Consider the following 15,348-nt stretch of genomic DNA (forward strand, 5'->3'; position numbering starts at 1 on the left):
CTCCCGGTTATTATATTGTTATTGTTAGCTACAATGTGAGTGACATTTGGTGTCTTGACCTTAGCTGTAATACATGCACTGCCACCATTTTCAGGAATAGATACCCGGTGACATAAACATTGGCTCAAGTTTTTTTGGTCACAATGACTAATGTTGATGTGACACCCCAAACTCATGTGAAAGTGGTAAAAATGGAGTTGATGACAGTAACCACCCACTTCAATAATACAGAAACACACTATCTCTCCCCTACAGACACAACCTTAAAGCATACATACACACAAACGTGTATGTATGTGTATATATATATATATATATATATATATATATATATATATATGTGTGTGTGTGTGTATGTATGTATATAGGTTCATAGGTAGGTACTAGGCTATCAGCCCAAGGGCCTACTTAAGTCTAGCCAGCAAGGTACCATAGCTTACACCACCCAAGAAAGTTATTTTCCTGTGTCACTGTCCAGCAGAGACACAGAAGTGATCCCCGGGGTGTATTTCCTATTTCCCATCCACTCATCAAGATTTTTCTTGAAAAGTGCTAATGAAGAACTTTACTTGACATAGATGGCTAGCTTGTTCCAGAGTATAGGAAGTCTCTGGGACAGGAATCTATCCCTCCAGCATGTCCTGTTTATTGTGGTGACAAGGTTTAGGTCCCTAGAGCGTGTAGCTCGGAAGGATTGGGATTTCTTTAGGTGTAGCATGTCCAACAGCTCTGGGTTTGACATAGCTTTATATGTTAGGCAGAGATCACCTCAGAGTAGGTGATATGCTACAGAGTAAAGCTTGAGTTTTTTGAGGCGGTCAGTGTAGGGCATTTGTTTGAGGCCAGTAATCCTCTTTGTGAGGTACTTCTGTGGCCTTTCCAGTTGCTGCAGATGTCTTGAGAGGTACATTCCAAAAGGGGCGTTGTACTCTATAGTGGGTCTAATGAGTGACGAGTAGAGGGGAACAATGACCTCTTTTTTCCTGGATGAGGAACCCTTTTATGATGAGGTGTGCCACATAGAAGGACTTCCTGACTACTGTGGCGATGTGACTATCAAAGGAGAGACTACTGTCCACCTGGGTCCCAAGGTCTCTTATCATGCATTTGGTGTTAAGTAGATTGCTGCCGATGTGGTAGTTCATGGGTACAGAGTTTTTATCAAAGGGGATGACACTGCACTTTTTGGTATTGAGCTTGAGGCCATGGCTCTCACACCAGGCATCTGTCTCAGTGAGGCCCTTCTGTAGGATGTCCACATCCTTTGGGGACTTGATTATGGCTCCTAGTTTGCAGTCATCTGCGAACTTCGTTAGCCAGAGGCCTTCTGTGTTAGCCTGTACTTCAGAGAAGTAGATACCAAACAGGAGAGGTCCCAGGACAGAACCCTGTGGTACTCTACTTGTCACTGCTTTGAGGTCAGATTTGGAGTCTGCAACTTTTACAGTGTGGGTTCTGTCAGTGAGCCAGTTGGCAACCCATCTTGTGACGTAGGGATTTATACTTAGTTTAGTGAGTTTAGCTGTAATTCCAGAATGGGGGATGGTGTTGAAAGCCTTGGCAAGGTCAAGATAGGCTGTGTGAACCACCTTACCCTCATCCACGGCTTTGGTGACTGCCTCGAAGAAGTCGATCAGGTTTAGTAGGCGTGATCTGCATTTCACAAACCTGAACTGGGTGGGATCCAGAGTTTGGAGGTTACCAATGTCATTTGTTTATGAGTTCCATGATGATAGGTTCCATGGCCTTGCAGACCAGGCTTGTCAGGCTAATAGGTCGGTAGTTCCCAGGATCAGTGCTGGCTCCTCCTTTGTGGAGTAGGATAACTGTTGCTGTGCGCCATTCAGTGGGCACAAAGTCTGATGCGAGGCTATTATTGAACATGGTGCTTAAGTGGGGAGCCAGTTTGTTCTGAAGTTCGTGTAAAACGCAGCCTAGGATGTTGTCAGGTCCCATGGATGCTGTATTTTTGGCTTTAGAGAGTGCAGCTTTTACCTGCGTAGTTGTGATTACAGGGACTCTGTATTCTTCCTGTATAGATATGGGCCCTTTAAGGGGTGAGAGGGGGGGTAAAGTTAGCACTGAACCGATCTGCCAGGATGTTGGCAATATCAGTTGGTTCTGTAATGTTTGTGCCTTTGTGCTGTAACTCAGAGCAGATCTGGGTGTTGCCATCTAGATTCTTGACATAGCTATAGAATGCTTTGTGGTTGTCCTTGGATGTAGTGGCGATTTTGTTTTCGTAGCTTGCTTTGGAGGATCTTATAAAGGATATCAGCTTCTTACTGAGGCTGACCAGGGAGCTCCTCCACTCATGGGATTTTACTCTCTTTTGTAACAGTTTCTTCCTTCTGTTGTACAGTTTGTTTATGGCAGGAGACCACCAGATTGGCTTCCTTTTTTTGGAGGATAGCGTCTTGGTTCTATTTGGGATAGCACAATCCATGCACTCATGTAAGTGCTTATAGAGTGCATTTGTGTAGGATTCAGCAGTTGTAACTGTATTGTCCATCTGCATGGGTGTCATGACTTTCACCAGTTCTGTCTTAAGAAGCATGAAGTTGGCTTTGGAGAAATTTTTTACTGTGGTTTCCTTAATGGGGGTGGGGGCGGGATGTGGATATCAAGGATGATAAGCTTATGGTCGGATCGGACCAACGAGGAGTTGACTTCAGGTGTGGAATATCAGTCACTCATGTTGGTAATGACTAGGTCTAGGATATTGTTGCCCCTGGTGGGAGTGTGGATAAGTTGATCTAGGGCATTGGAGTTTATGAATTCCAGAAAGCGTTGAGCTAAGGAGTTGGTACACGAGTAGTTTTCCCAGTTAATGGTGGGGTAGTTGAAGTCACCCATTGTTAGGGTGTTTGGTTGAACCCTAATATTTTCCAGTACGTCAAGAAAAGAGGAGTGGGAATCCTGGGGCATGGTGGGAGATCTGTAGCAAGCTACAATTTGGATTGCAGTTTTGCCCAGAGTTAGTTGCATTTGGATAACCTCGGATGCATTATGCTGAGCAATTAGCCTGGAGGTGTGGATATTCTTAATGAATATGGACACACCTCTGCCTTTGGTGTTTCGGTCCAGGTTACATGGCCGAAAAGTGTGGTATGAGTTATAGCCTGGTAGTGCAGGGGTGCTCTCTGGAGCCTTGAACCAGGTCTCAGTCACTGCGCAGATATCAATGTCCTCCATTTTAAGGAGTACCTCGAGTGAGTGCATTTTGAGATTTAGACTTCTAGCATTGAGTAGCATTACCCTCAGTTTTTGCTTGCCTGTTCCTGTTATGGTGGTGAATTTGTTTTTTGAACCCTGCCTAAAAAAGGCACTATAGGGGCAGCAAGAGCCTTAGCCAGTATCCTGAATCCCAGGGGCGACAGGTGCAGGCCATCTGTGGCAAAGCATCGTGGTCTGTCGACCATACCATCCCAAGCAGACAGATACTGGATCCCCTTAGAATGACACCAGAAGCTTAGCCAATTGTTGAAGTCAGTCATTTTGTCCGTGTACTGTGGTGTCATTCTGGGCGATGGCAGAATGCTACTCAGGGCTAGGGTCATACCTACCTGGGCTACAAGATCGGAGAGCTCTTCCATGTCTCTTTTCATGTAGACCAGGTAGGTACGTCTCAGGTCATTCACACCAACATGGACAATGACAGAGTCATATTTGTACTTGTTGTGGAGTGACCTGAGTGCGTGGGTTATGTGGCAGATCTTGGCACCTGACAGGCAGCTGACAGTAACCTTCTCCTTGTCTAGCCTGGTGAGTGGGACATCAGTGTGCCTGACTATAGAGTCACCTATGACTAGTGTGTTGGGTATGTTGTTTTGCCTTATTGGCTGTGGTTGAGTGGCACACTGAGTCTGTGGGCTATGTGTCATTTGGGTTGTGTTGGGGGATGGAGCTTGCTTGCTTTTCTGCTTTGGAGGTCTCTGTTGCTTAGACAGATTATTATTGAGAGCCTCCGCAACTGTTTTTGTGTTACTGTATGTGAATTTTGGTGGTGTAGATTTAGTGAGACTATGTGATGGGTGTGGTGTGGTGCAAATGTATACCTTCTCCTCATGACTGTCAAGTTCAGTCTTGGTTAGAAAGAGCTTTACCTCCAGTTTGGCTAGATAAGTGCATCTCTCACAGGTTGTAGTGTTGGGTGGTAGGAGGAGGAGTGGGTTGTCTGTGTGTATGTACATATATATATATATATATATATATATATATATTATGTATGCATATATAATCTATATGTCTATAAACAAATTGCACATGAAACACTCTTAAACCTAAACGTATATGATAGGAAACAACTGTACACATTAAGAAATGTCATATAATCTCTGATATTTATGCATAAATGACCCGTTACCTGATACAGTTCTTTGATAACATAGGTAGAAAGCATCTTTAAAAGAGAACAAACAAAAAACAATTAGAGTACATCCTTACCTGAAGTAACAGTCTGGACATAAGTATCCTACCTCAGTTATTATCCTACAGTAATTACTGGTATATACCTTAAAAAAGGGAAGTGCATTTAAATAAGATGAATTTTCACTGGAACATTAATTTGCCCTTCTTAGTTAACCAACTATCCTTCATCTCATGTAGATTTTAATTTCTAGATTTATTTCATATTGGGATTTTCTGCATTAAGTGCACTGGGTAAATGCAGATTTTTTCTCACTGTTTGTCACTGGGGAGATACATGGCTTTTCTGAGGTCCATTGTTGTAGCTTTATCCATTTTTTTTGTCAGAGAAGATTATGACAAGGGATTAGTCTTGTGTGTATCTCTTGTCTTGCAGTCTCCAGAAGCACCCATTGTTGAAATTGTTTGGACTAACTCTGCATAAGATCTGTACTGAGAGGCTTGCCAATCTTAGGAAATATACCACATCTGAGGAAATTGTAAAAAAAAAAAACCTGCATTCCTTTTACCAGAATTCAGCACAAAATCCAAGTAAGACCAGTAAAATTACTCTCGAGAATAACATGAAACCAAGAGTAAGTAAAAACAAGAGAGTAATACCACAGCAGAAACTTTAATAATGACTAAAACAAATACAATAAGTGAATTAAAATCGAGATGAGCGCTTTCAGCTTGGCCTTCTTCAGATCTCAAGAAGGCTAAGCCGAAAGTGCTCATCTCGATTTTAATTCACTTATTTTATTTATTTTAGTCGTTGTTAAAGTTTTGGCAGTGGTATTACTCTCTTGTTTTTACTTACTCTTGCTTAGGCCAGAATTATTGTTGCTGGGAATTTGAGGTAGATCTAGCTCCCTACCCTGATTTAAGAAAAGTGGCCGTCCTTTACATTTTGTAAATAGTGGCACTGTAGTCTAGAATTTTCTTGACTTGTTCCCATGCTGTTTTCAAGCTGGTAGACAACTCTATGACTTTTCTTAGGATCCATTTCCTGTCATTGTAGTCTAAGTACCTAAAATGAATACCTAGGGAACAAGGAGTTGTAAAAGCCTAAACTTGTGGCTTCTTTAGTCTCAGTAACAGATACTTTTCTTTTTTAATGTTCAAGAGGATCTGCACCCTCCAGTCACTGAGGCAGTCCTAAAATTCTTAAATTGTTTCTTTGTTCAGTGTTCCCTATAACTTATTTTCCAGAAGCAAAGTCTGTACTTGTATTTAATGTTTTTAGTTTTAGCACTGATTGCCGCCAGGTCAGCTCATTCTTGTATGAGTGAGTGCTGGACCTGTTGCATCTGCTGCTCTTGATTAGCTAGTACTTATGTAATTTCCTGAATATCTGGGGATGTTAACTTTGTTATGCTGGTAATATGTCCCAGCGACAGACAGATTACTTTTATGTCTTTCTGAAGAATTTCTTGAGCAGCTGCCATCTTGAATTCAAGGCAACTTCATGTAGGGTGTTCCAATACAAAAAAAGAGGTAAGGAAAAAAATTCTAAAATAATAATAAGTAATGATGCTGAATTGATCTGAGACTTTTCAGTATGTTTCACTGTAAGCTGAGGGTGAGGTTTTCACAGATCAGTAGATGACGGCCACTTATAGGATGGAAGCCACAGTTTCGTCCATCCATGTCATGCATGTGTTTAGATGTGTCTCTAGGATTTTGTTTTCTGGTTTGCATTTACAAGATTATGCTTGGTTTAATTTTAATGTGTTACAGTTTTACTCTTGTACTGCCAGTTGCATTGATGAATTCTATTTTTGTTCTATGTTCAGATTTTACTAGAATTTTTTCCAAAAGTGTTCACTGTAAATAGAGTCTGCCCAGTTGTTCATACCAAGTTTTAAAGTAAATAAATAAATAAATCTGTTCTTTCATTTTTTTTATTTTAACTCATGTCCTAGTTCCGGGAAATGGAGGTAGAGCTAGATGATGAAAGGAAACAGAGAGCACTAGCTGTTGCTGCTAAGAAGAAGCTAGAAATGGATCTGCAGGAAATAGAAGGACAAATTGACGGGGCTAATAGAGCGCGAGATGAGGCCATTAAGCAGCTTAAGAAATTACAGGTGAGTTGCAGAGCAACAGAAAGGGTGGAAAAGAATACTGTGGCAAAGACGAGTATGCTCACTGCTGCCATTTGCATAGTTGTAAAACTGTGATCTTGACATTGTTCTGTATCTGTTTTCACCAGTAAAGTAAAAAAAAAAAAAAAAAAAATTTTTGTCAAAGAAGCACTGTGACAATCATTTAATGTAGCTGTGTCAAGACTGCATTGTTTTTGAGCTAGGAAATGTATGAAAACAAGCCCATAAACTGAATTTGTGTTTTTTGCCTCTTGCATATGCTGGCAGATTCAAATGAAAGAACTGATTCATGAAGTAGAAGAATCACGGAGTGCTCGAGACGAGATCTTTGCCCAGTCCAGAGAGAATGAGAAGAGGCTGAAGAGCCTAGAGGCTGAACTGCTGCAGTTAACAGAAGTGAGTGTTTATTTCTTAAGTTACAGTTGAAGCAGCTGAATAATCAAGTTGTTTTCAAGATTTGTGTGTTTTATTTTATTGAGCATCCAGGTTGCCCAGGCAGCACTGTTTAGATAACTACACCTGGTTCATCGTCTAAACTGCTGTTGAAGCATACACTCATAGTGGTAAAGCAAAGTGTAAAGCAGATTTCACAGTAAAATTCTACAAAATAGATGCTGATGTAAAAGTCACAAGCAAAGGAAGTATCTGTGGTCCCTATTTGTATAAAAGAAAAAGAAAAAAAAAACAGACTAACATTTATCAGATATTTCATAGTATGTTATAGTCCTTCCTCAAGTGCCTTTAGAAGCCCAAGCACCATTCTTAGCAAAGCTGTCTGGCAGCTGCTGATCACAGGATATTGTAAGTTGTCTGGGTTGCAGTGATTCCCAGCCGAAGCTTTCTTTTTCCTGTAATATGGTTTGTAGAGTTAGTCACTTCAATCAAATGATAGTTGTCTGTCACTCAAATTACCTGAAGGGTGTAATATCCTGGGTTACCAGCTGTGAGTTCCCAGAGTTTCCATACTCATAGTCCAAGATTGCTGTAAACTTCTTATATCACCATTAATGCCATTTTTCCTGCTTTCAAACAAGGTCAAGGTTTCACATCCCCATTCGCCATCTCTGTCAGTTCGTCACTGTACCACCCTGTTCAACAGTATTGCTCAGTTTTCAGAAGTCTTCTATCATGTAGCCATTCTGTCACTTCAGTGGACATCCTCGTCATACCTCTTGACTTTCGGATACTAAAAATCTGGACAATGGCTCTTGAAAAAGTCAGTGCACCTGGCAAAAAAATTCATACAATTTATTAGTATATCATTTGTTTATCAAACCAACATAACCCCTCCCACTTCCAGTTGGATGATAGGATAACACCCCAGAACACAGTTTTTTAAATAAACTAAGTGAGTAAATGAAACTAACACTGTTTTTCTGCATTAATTTGTCAGAAACCATTTAGTAGAGTATAGAGGAAAACAATTTTGGGGGTAGGGCTGTTTTTTAATTGTTAGGCAAAAAGTCAGATAACATTCTTAAAGTTTTGTAATAATCTAAGCAGAGAAATTACCTCCTAGAGTTTTTACATCAAAATAAATAATCTGCTGTGGAACTTAAATGAGATGCCAATTATTCATGATGTATTAATAATGACACGTGTATAATGAGGCTTTTTTCAAAAGTACATTTTTGCTCTGCAAATAAAGTTAAGTTGCAAGAAAACACATTTCCTGTAGAAAATGTACTTCACCATCAGGTGACAGCAGTACATAAGCAATAGTGTTTATGCCTCAGCTACTTCAAGGAATTTAAAAAGCAAATACATTTGCAACGTCATTCTGCGGTCATAACTGCGTATACCTAAACAAGAACCAAACTACCTTGAAGATGAGGCACCAACTAAACTGATATAAAGAAAATTGTTTCTGCGCTTAGCTGCAAAATACATAATTTTTGGGGCTTTGCTGAAGCGATTTGTCTAAGCAGTGAGCAAAAGTAAATTAAACAGTCAACAACACTTCTCAAGTGTCCCTCACAGTCTGAATTTTTAGAGCAATCCTGATTTTGCCTCATGTTTTTGCCTTGCCTCTCTTAAGTTTTGGCTTTCTGGTATGTTACTGAGAATTACAGTCAGTTGCTTATATCAGCTTCACACTTCCAATTCACAGATATGCAGATCAGTGCAAAACATGGTCTCTGATTTTAGACTTTTGCTTTACTCATTTCCAGTATTTTTGGATTTGACAAGAATTAATGAGCAAGGACATCAGGAGATATATAAATAAGAATTATAGTATCTGGCAGTCACACTTAGTAAATCTGCTTCTTGTACATCCTGATGATGACCAGTAAATCTTCTAGCGTTCCGTCCTCTAAAACAGGCTTACATCTTCTTGGTTTCCAACACCGGTCCATTGCAAAAGAAATTTAAAAAGAAGCTGAGCTGTAGAAAGGTTTCGTATAAACCTACTAGTTGCCATTTCATTTTTATTCTTTCATTTTCCATTGAGTTACATAAAAGCCCGCATATTAAGTGAATCCCTGTGTAATCCAGTGGCTTTACATGTTACCTGTTCGTAGTACAAGCTTAATTTTTGCAGCTTTTATTCTACTTCCTGTAGTGGGACTATCTTAAATACATTAACTTTATATTTTCAAACCTAAGGTCACTGATGTCGCTGGCTAGAGCAAACAGGAAACAGTAAATCGTATTTTAAAGGGGCCTTTTGGAATTTCAGGGAACCCTATTATTTTAAACCTAAATTTGGTATTTTCCACCAGATTCCGGACAATTGAGAAGTATGATCCTCACCTCCTCCTGCCTTCTTCCTTTATGTCCTCGAATCTGCTTTACTAGGTTATCTTCTGCTTTCCTGTACATGTGGCAAAACCTCCACAATCTATTTAATCTTCAATGTAGTTGTTGCTACTGCTATGACTTCATCGCCATTACAGTAAGCTTCTTCAGCTGCTTTGCCTTCACTGCCCATGTTTCTGTCTCAGAAGAAGCACTAATCTTACCACAGTTTTGTACACATTATTTGTGGGTTCCTGTGTCATTCTTCAGTCATATACTACGCCTGACACTTGATGTCATGGCTGTGTAGGGTTGCCACCTTTTCAAATACCCAAAGTGGAACATTTTTTGTAGAAATGTGAGATTTTGCAGGAAAAAACATACCCACAGCCAGTACAAAGGACAGAACTTCACTTTTTTGCTAAACTAAAAGGTTATTTTTATAGCATTTGAGTTGCTTATGCTATATTATATAGTATTTATGTGTTCCAGAAACACAATAACTGTTTTATGCAACTATTAAAGAAAACTTAAGAAGTATATTTTGTCTTAAAATCTCAGGACATTTGCCATTTTTTAGTTTGGACACAACTGCCCAAAGTGGGACTGTCCAAGAGGGACAGGTGGTAACCCTATGGCTGTGGCACCTCTGAGTCTAGCTTTGACCTCCTTCAGACTTCCTGTCTCCTCAACCAAACCTTCCAGATATTTAAAGCTGTTAACATGTTCCAGTATTTCTCTATTTTAATTATTAAGTTCTTCTGATTTCCCCAGTTTGCTGCCATGACCACTGTCCTGTCCTGATGTTCATTGTGCATACAGCTGCAGTAATCACAGATGGGTTTTCTGCCGTCAGGCGGTCCCTCGGTCGGCCGAATTCCAAAGTCTTGGTCCGGCGTCGGTTGTTGTCGCTTTCTCTTCTGACGTCAGTGAGGCCAGAGTATACAAGACACAGCCGACGCCATGTTCTTCAGTCTTTTTTGCCGCGCGGTGCCAGAAGCAGAAGCAGTTCGCAAGTGCCGGTCGGCCAGCTCCTGAATTACGAAAATTTTGGAACCGAAGTCTTCATTAAAGCTAAGTACCCCGTTGGGGAAACTTTTCTTGCCTCAGACCGATGTCAGAAAAAGTTAATAATTGTATTTCTTGTGGGAAGCAAATACCGCATAAGGATTTCCATTCCCTCTGCATACCTTGTTTGGGCCCAGACCACGACGTCTCGGGCTGTTACTTTTGCGCAACCTTCAATAAACGCACTATTAAGCGTCGGGCGGAGTTCGCCCAGCACTACTTTGGTAAAGCTTTTGATTATAAAATGTCGTCGGACACTCCGACTACTATTTTGTCCAAAAAACGCAAGGAAAAGGACCGACACGCGAGGCCCGCGGTCCCCGCCGACACCACGCCAAAACAGGCTACACGTGGTCCGGTTCTCAGCGAGACGCCTTTGCAGTCCCTCACTACCGACGACACTCCTTTGGCGGTGTCCTCTGTACCCGAGACCGCTGGGACCTCGGCCCTTTCCCAGACTACAACCGAAGCCTTTGCTAATGTTGAGCCTACTAATGTGGACAGGTCCACCTCCACCCATGGTGTATTTAGGCCCTCATCTTCTTTTTCAATTAAGGCCTTTACTAAATCCAAAGCAGCCAGGCATCCCACGAGGCCTGTTGCACAGGGCCCATCTCCTGGTCCCATGCCTAAAAAACAGATGCTTAAAATGGCTGAGGATTTAATTACTCTTATCAGAGGTTCTCAACCCCCTCCAGACGAGAGACCCAGAGTGGAGGAAGATTCTCCCTCTTCGGGTCAGGGATCCATTTTATCAGAACATTCTGATGCAGAGGAACACTCTTACTCTCCTTTTGAGGATTCGGATGCAGAACAGTCCATTCCTTCTGTATCCCCTCCTGAGGATTTTTCCTTTGGGGAAACCTTGCACACCTTGAGGGAACACTTCCATTGGGAAGGCCAAGACTTTTCAGATTCCAAGAAAAGACTTAGGGAATTTCTTTTGTTACCTCAACACAGACCTCTGGCTATACCCCTGTTTTGGACATACTGGATGATGTCTATTCGAGGCTTGTCTTAACCCGGATTCTCTGCCTCCTGCACCAGTCAAACCTGATAGGTATTACAGAGTACCCAGCTCTCACCAATTTCTCTTCAAAAGCCATAATGCTGACCCTGAAACCATTTCACAAGGCCCCAAGGGATTGAAGGCCTCCACTGCCAAGAATCCACTCCCTGCAGAAAGGGAATCAAGATCTTTAGAAAGGTGGGGTAAAAAGGTATATACCTCGGCCACCCTAGCCATGAGGGCCTTAAATTGTCAGTTTCATATGCTTAAATATCAACAGTTCCTGTTATCTCAATTAAGGAATAAAATGTCTCAACCTGAACAACCAGATTTAAAGGAGGTACAGGATATGATGCATAGTGCAGAGCAAGTGGGTAAACACACCTTACAATGTGGTTATGATGCCCTAGAGGCCTCAAGTAGAGTGGCTGCTACAGGATCAGTCATTCGCAGACATGCCTGGCTTAGGGAACAAAATTTGCCTGATCATGTGAAAGCTAAACTTCTAGATGCTCCTTTACAAAAGGATGTGCTGTTTGGTACTAATGCTGAGGAGATACTACGGAAAATGGAAGAAAAAGCCAAATCTATGCAAACTGTCAAAGCTTTCTTACAGGTCCAACCACCACGTTTTAGCAGAAATTGGCCCTCAAAAAACTGGTCATTTCCAGCCACTGACAAGCCCCAAAGAGGTAGATACAGACGCACAAGGGGCAGAGGGCAATCACAAGGATCATATAGAGGCCGACAATGGCAAACTCCAGCACCAAGAGGTGGCGAAGACAGTGCTCAACAATACAGGAAGCAAACCCAATGACTCCCTCATTTCCATGCCAAACATGTCTCAGCTGGCAGCACCTTTGGGAGGGAAACTAGCATTATTTGCAAGCAATTGGCATATTGTCACAACAGACAAATGGATCCTGGACATTATAAACAGAGGCTACAAATTTCAATTTCACACTCTTCCAAAAATGAGAGGCATGCCAAACCTGCCACAAAATCAAAGGGCAGAGGCACAACTGCAAATTTCAAAGCTCATAAGCATGAGAGCTATTCAAGAGGTACCTACTTAACAACAAGGTCAAGGTTTTTATTCAAGACTTTTCCTGGTACCAAGGAAAGGAACCGACTGGAGACCCATTTTGGACTTGTCCATCCTAAACACATTTCTACTCGTACCAAAATTCAAGATGCTCACATTACAGCAGCTTCTTCCCATGCTGGGCAAGGAGTTTTGGCTGGTAACATTGGACCTCAAGGAGGCATACCTGCATGTCCCAATCAGACAAAGCTGCAGAAGATACCTCAGATTTCTTGCAGGTTCAATCCACTATCAATTCTCTGCATTGCCCTTTGGCTTATCTACTGCACCCAAAGTATTCACAAAGTGCCTGGCATCAGTGATTGCCTACTGCAGACTTCAAGGGATACAAATTTACCCTTATTTGGACGACTGCCTGATCCAAGTGGACAGCAAGCACATACTTCTGGAACATCTGGCATATGTGACACGATTACTGCTTTCTCTGGGATATACAATCAACAAAGAGAAATCAAGGCTAACACCATCTCAGAAAATAACTTTCCTGGGTGCCAACTTGGACACAAACACCCAGATGGCCTACCTTACGCCAGAAAAACAGGGGCAACTATCTCAGTACTTCAAAATACTAGCAAAACGTACCAGGCTTACTGCAAGGAAAATCCTGCAGGCTCTGGGATTCATGGCATCTTGCATTCTTTTAATCCCATGTGCAAAGCTGCATATGAGGAAACTTCAATGGTACCTAAAAAACCTATGGTCTCAACACAGTCACAGTTTGGAAACAATATTACCAATAATTCCATGTTTGCAAAAGGAATTTCTATGGTGGGCCCAAGCATGTCAAGCAAACACAGGCCTCCCATTCTGCAAGCCTCAAGCAAAGCAAGTCATCACCACAGACGCCTCAGATTACGCCTGGGGGGCGCACATGACGGACAGGTGCATTCAGGGCAAATGGTCCCAAAAGGAAAAGCACCTTCACATCAATCAAAAGAAATGCTAGCAGTAATAAATGCAATTACAGCTTTCAAGGACTTCCTGCATCCAGGACAATTACTGATAAGAACAGACAACACCACAGTAATGTGGTACATAAACAAACAAGGAGGAACACATTCATACCCCCTTGTGCAGACTAGCCATGACTCTTTGGAACTTGGCTCTGGAAAGGCAAATCGAACTTCAAGCACAGTACTTGCCAGGATTGGAAAACACAATGGCAGACAATCTAAGCAGAAATATGACAGATCCACATGAATGGAAGTTACATCCTCAGGTGTTTACAGAAATAATCCAAGCGTGGGGGAGGCCAGACATAGATTTTTTTGCCTCCCACAGGAATCATCAATTGGAAAAGTTTTGCTCGAGGACCTTTCATCCAAAGGCCTGGAGAGTGGACGCCCTTTCATTCAGTTGGACAGCATGGACAGTTTACGCATTCCCACCTCTGCCTCTTCTGCCCAAGGTGCTTTTGAAAGCAAGAACAGACAAACCGAAGATGATACTGATTGCTCCAGATTGGCCAAGGCAACACTGGTACCCATTCCTGAGGAGCCTAACACATACTCCTCCCTGGTCCCTCCCTCTAATGCCTCTTCTGCTGACTCAGCACAGCTACAAAACTCTTCACAGTCAGCTGAAAACACTCAATCTCGCTGCATGGAAAATTCCTTAACACCACAACAGACCCTACTCTCCAAGGAGGTGCAGGATGTCATTTTGGAGGCCAGAAGGCCATCTACTAGAAAAGCTTACTCCGCAAAATGGAAGCGGTTTTGCTCTTGGAATGAGAAAAGAGGCCAGGACCCTAGAAAACTGAACTTGCCTCAGGTACTACAGTATCTAGCTGAGCTGCTGAACAGTGGACTTTCATTTTCTTCCATAAAAATCCATGCCTCAGCCATTTCTGCAGAATTCAACACGGATCCTCCTTTATTTTCTCACCCACTCTTACGACAGTTCCTCAGAGGGGCTAAGAATATAAGACTACCAAGGAAGCAACCAATACCAGCCTGGGATCTTAATTACATTCTAGAAAAATTAACATTGCCTCCTTTTGAACCAGCTGCCTCAACAGATTTGCAATATTTGTCCTGGAAAACAGCATTCCTTCTGGCTATCACTTCAGCTCGTAGGGTTTCTGAACTACAGGCCCTCATGGCGGTGCAGCCCTTTCTCATTTTCCATCAGGACAGGGTTTCCCTTACCAACCCATCATTTATGCCTAAAGTGGTATCCAGGGTAGCTTTAAATCAAGCCATACACCTACCTACCTTTTACCCCAATCCTCAAAACAAAGGGGAAAGGCTGCTACACTCTTTAGACATCCATAGGCAGCTACGTTATTATTTGGACAGAACAAAGTCCTTCAGGAAATCAGAACAACTCTTGGTGTCCTATGCTGTAGGGGCTCAAGGGAAGCCAGTTACAAAACAGACTATTTCAAAGTGGATAGGCCACTGCATACGGTTTTGTTATTCCTATCATGGGAAATCTGTTCCTACAGGTATCAGATCACACTCCACCAGGGCCACAGCTACCTCTACAGCCTTCGTCAGAGGAGTTCCTACCAAAGATATTTTGGAGGCAGCCACTTGGAGTTCTGTACATACCTTCACAAAACACTACCACCTTCCTTTATATTCCAGAACAAGAGCAGGCTTTGCCACTGCTGTTTTGCAGGGCATTCTGGCTCATCCCAGTTCCTCCTAGTACCTACCACCCTGTGCATAGCTTTGGGACTCTACCCATCTGTGATTACTGCAGCTGTATGCACGATGAACATACTACATTTTTGTACCTACCATAAATGTAGATGTTCGAGTGCTAATACAGCTGCAGTACAGGTTTCCCTCCCTCCTTCCCCACTTGGTAAAGGCATGGGGCCTAACAACCTCTTCATACTACCTGACTGGGTTATCCTGCTATGTTTTGTTTGCTTGCAACCACTGATTTTGGTTTATTTTACATTG

General features: G+C 42.1%; 1 protein-coding gene across 4 annotated transcripts in view; it reads left to right on the forward strand.

Annotated features, from left to right (window-relative positions):
- LOC122809252 (myosin-10-like) overlaps positions 1–15,348 on the forward strand; it is a 3,714,157-nt gene that overhangs the window by 3,182,893 nt on the left and 515,916 nt on the right. For all 4 annotated transcript variants that reach the window (XM_044080584.1, XM_044080595.1, XM_044080606.1 and 1 more), the window contains 2 exons: positions 6,333–6,494; positions 6,780–6,908. In XM_044080584.1, the coding sequence (XP_043936519.1) occupies positions 6,333–6,494; positions 6,780–6,908 (291 nt within the window). The remainder of the gene's footprint in view (positions 1–6,332; positions 6,495–6,779; positions 6,909–15,348) is intronic.

The sequence above is a fragment of the Protopterus annectens genome, chromosome 1.part1 (assembly GCF_019279795.1).
Source record: "Protopterus annectens isolate FY-2018-M chromosome 1.part1, PAN1.0, whole genome shotgun sequence".
Taxonomy (NCBI): Eukaryota; Metazoa; Chordata; order Ceratodontiformes; family Protopteridae; genus Protopterus; species Protopterus annectens.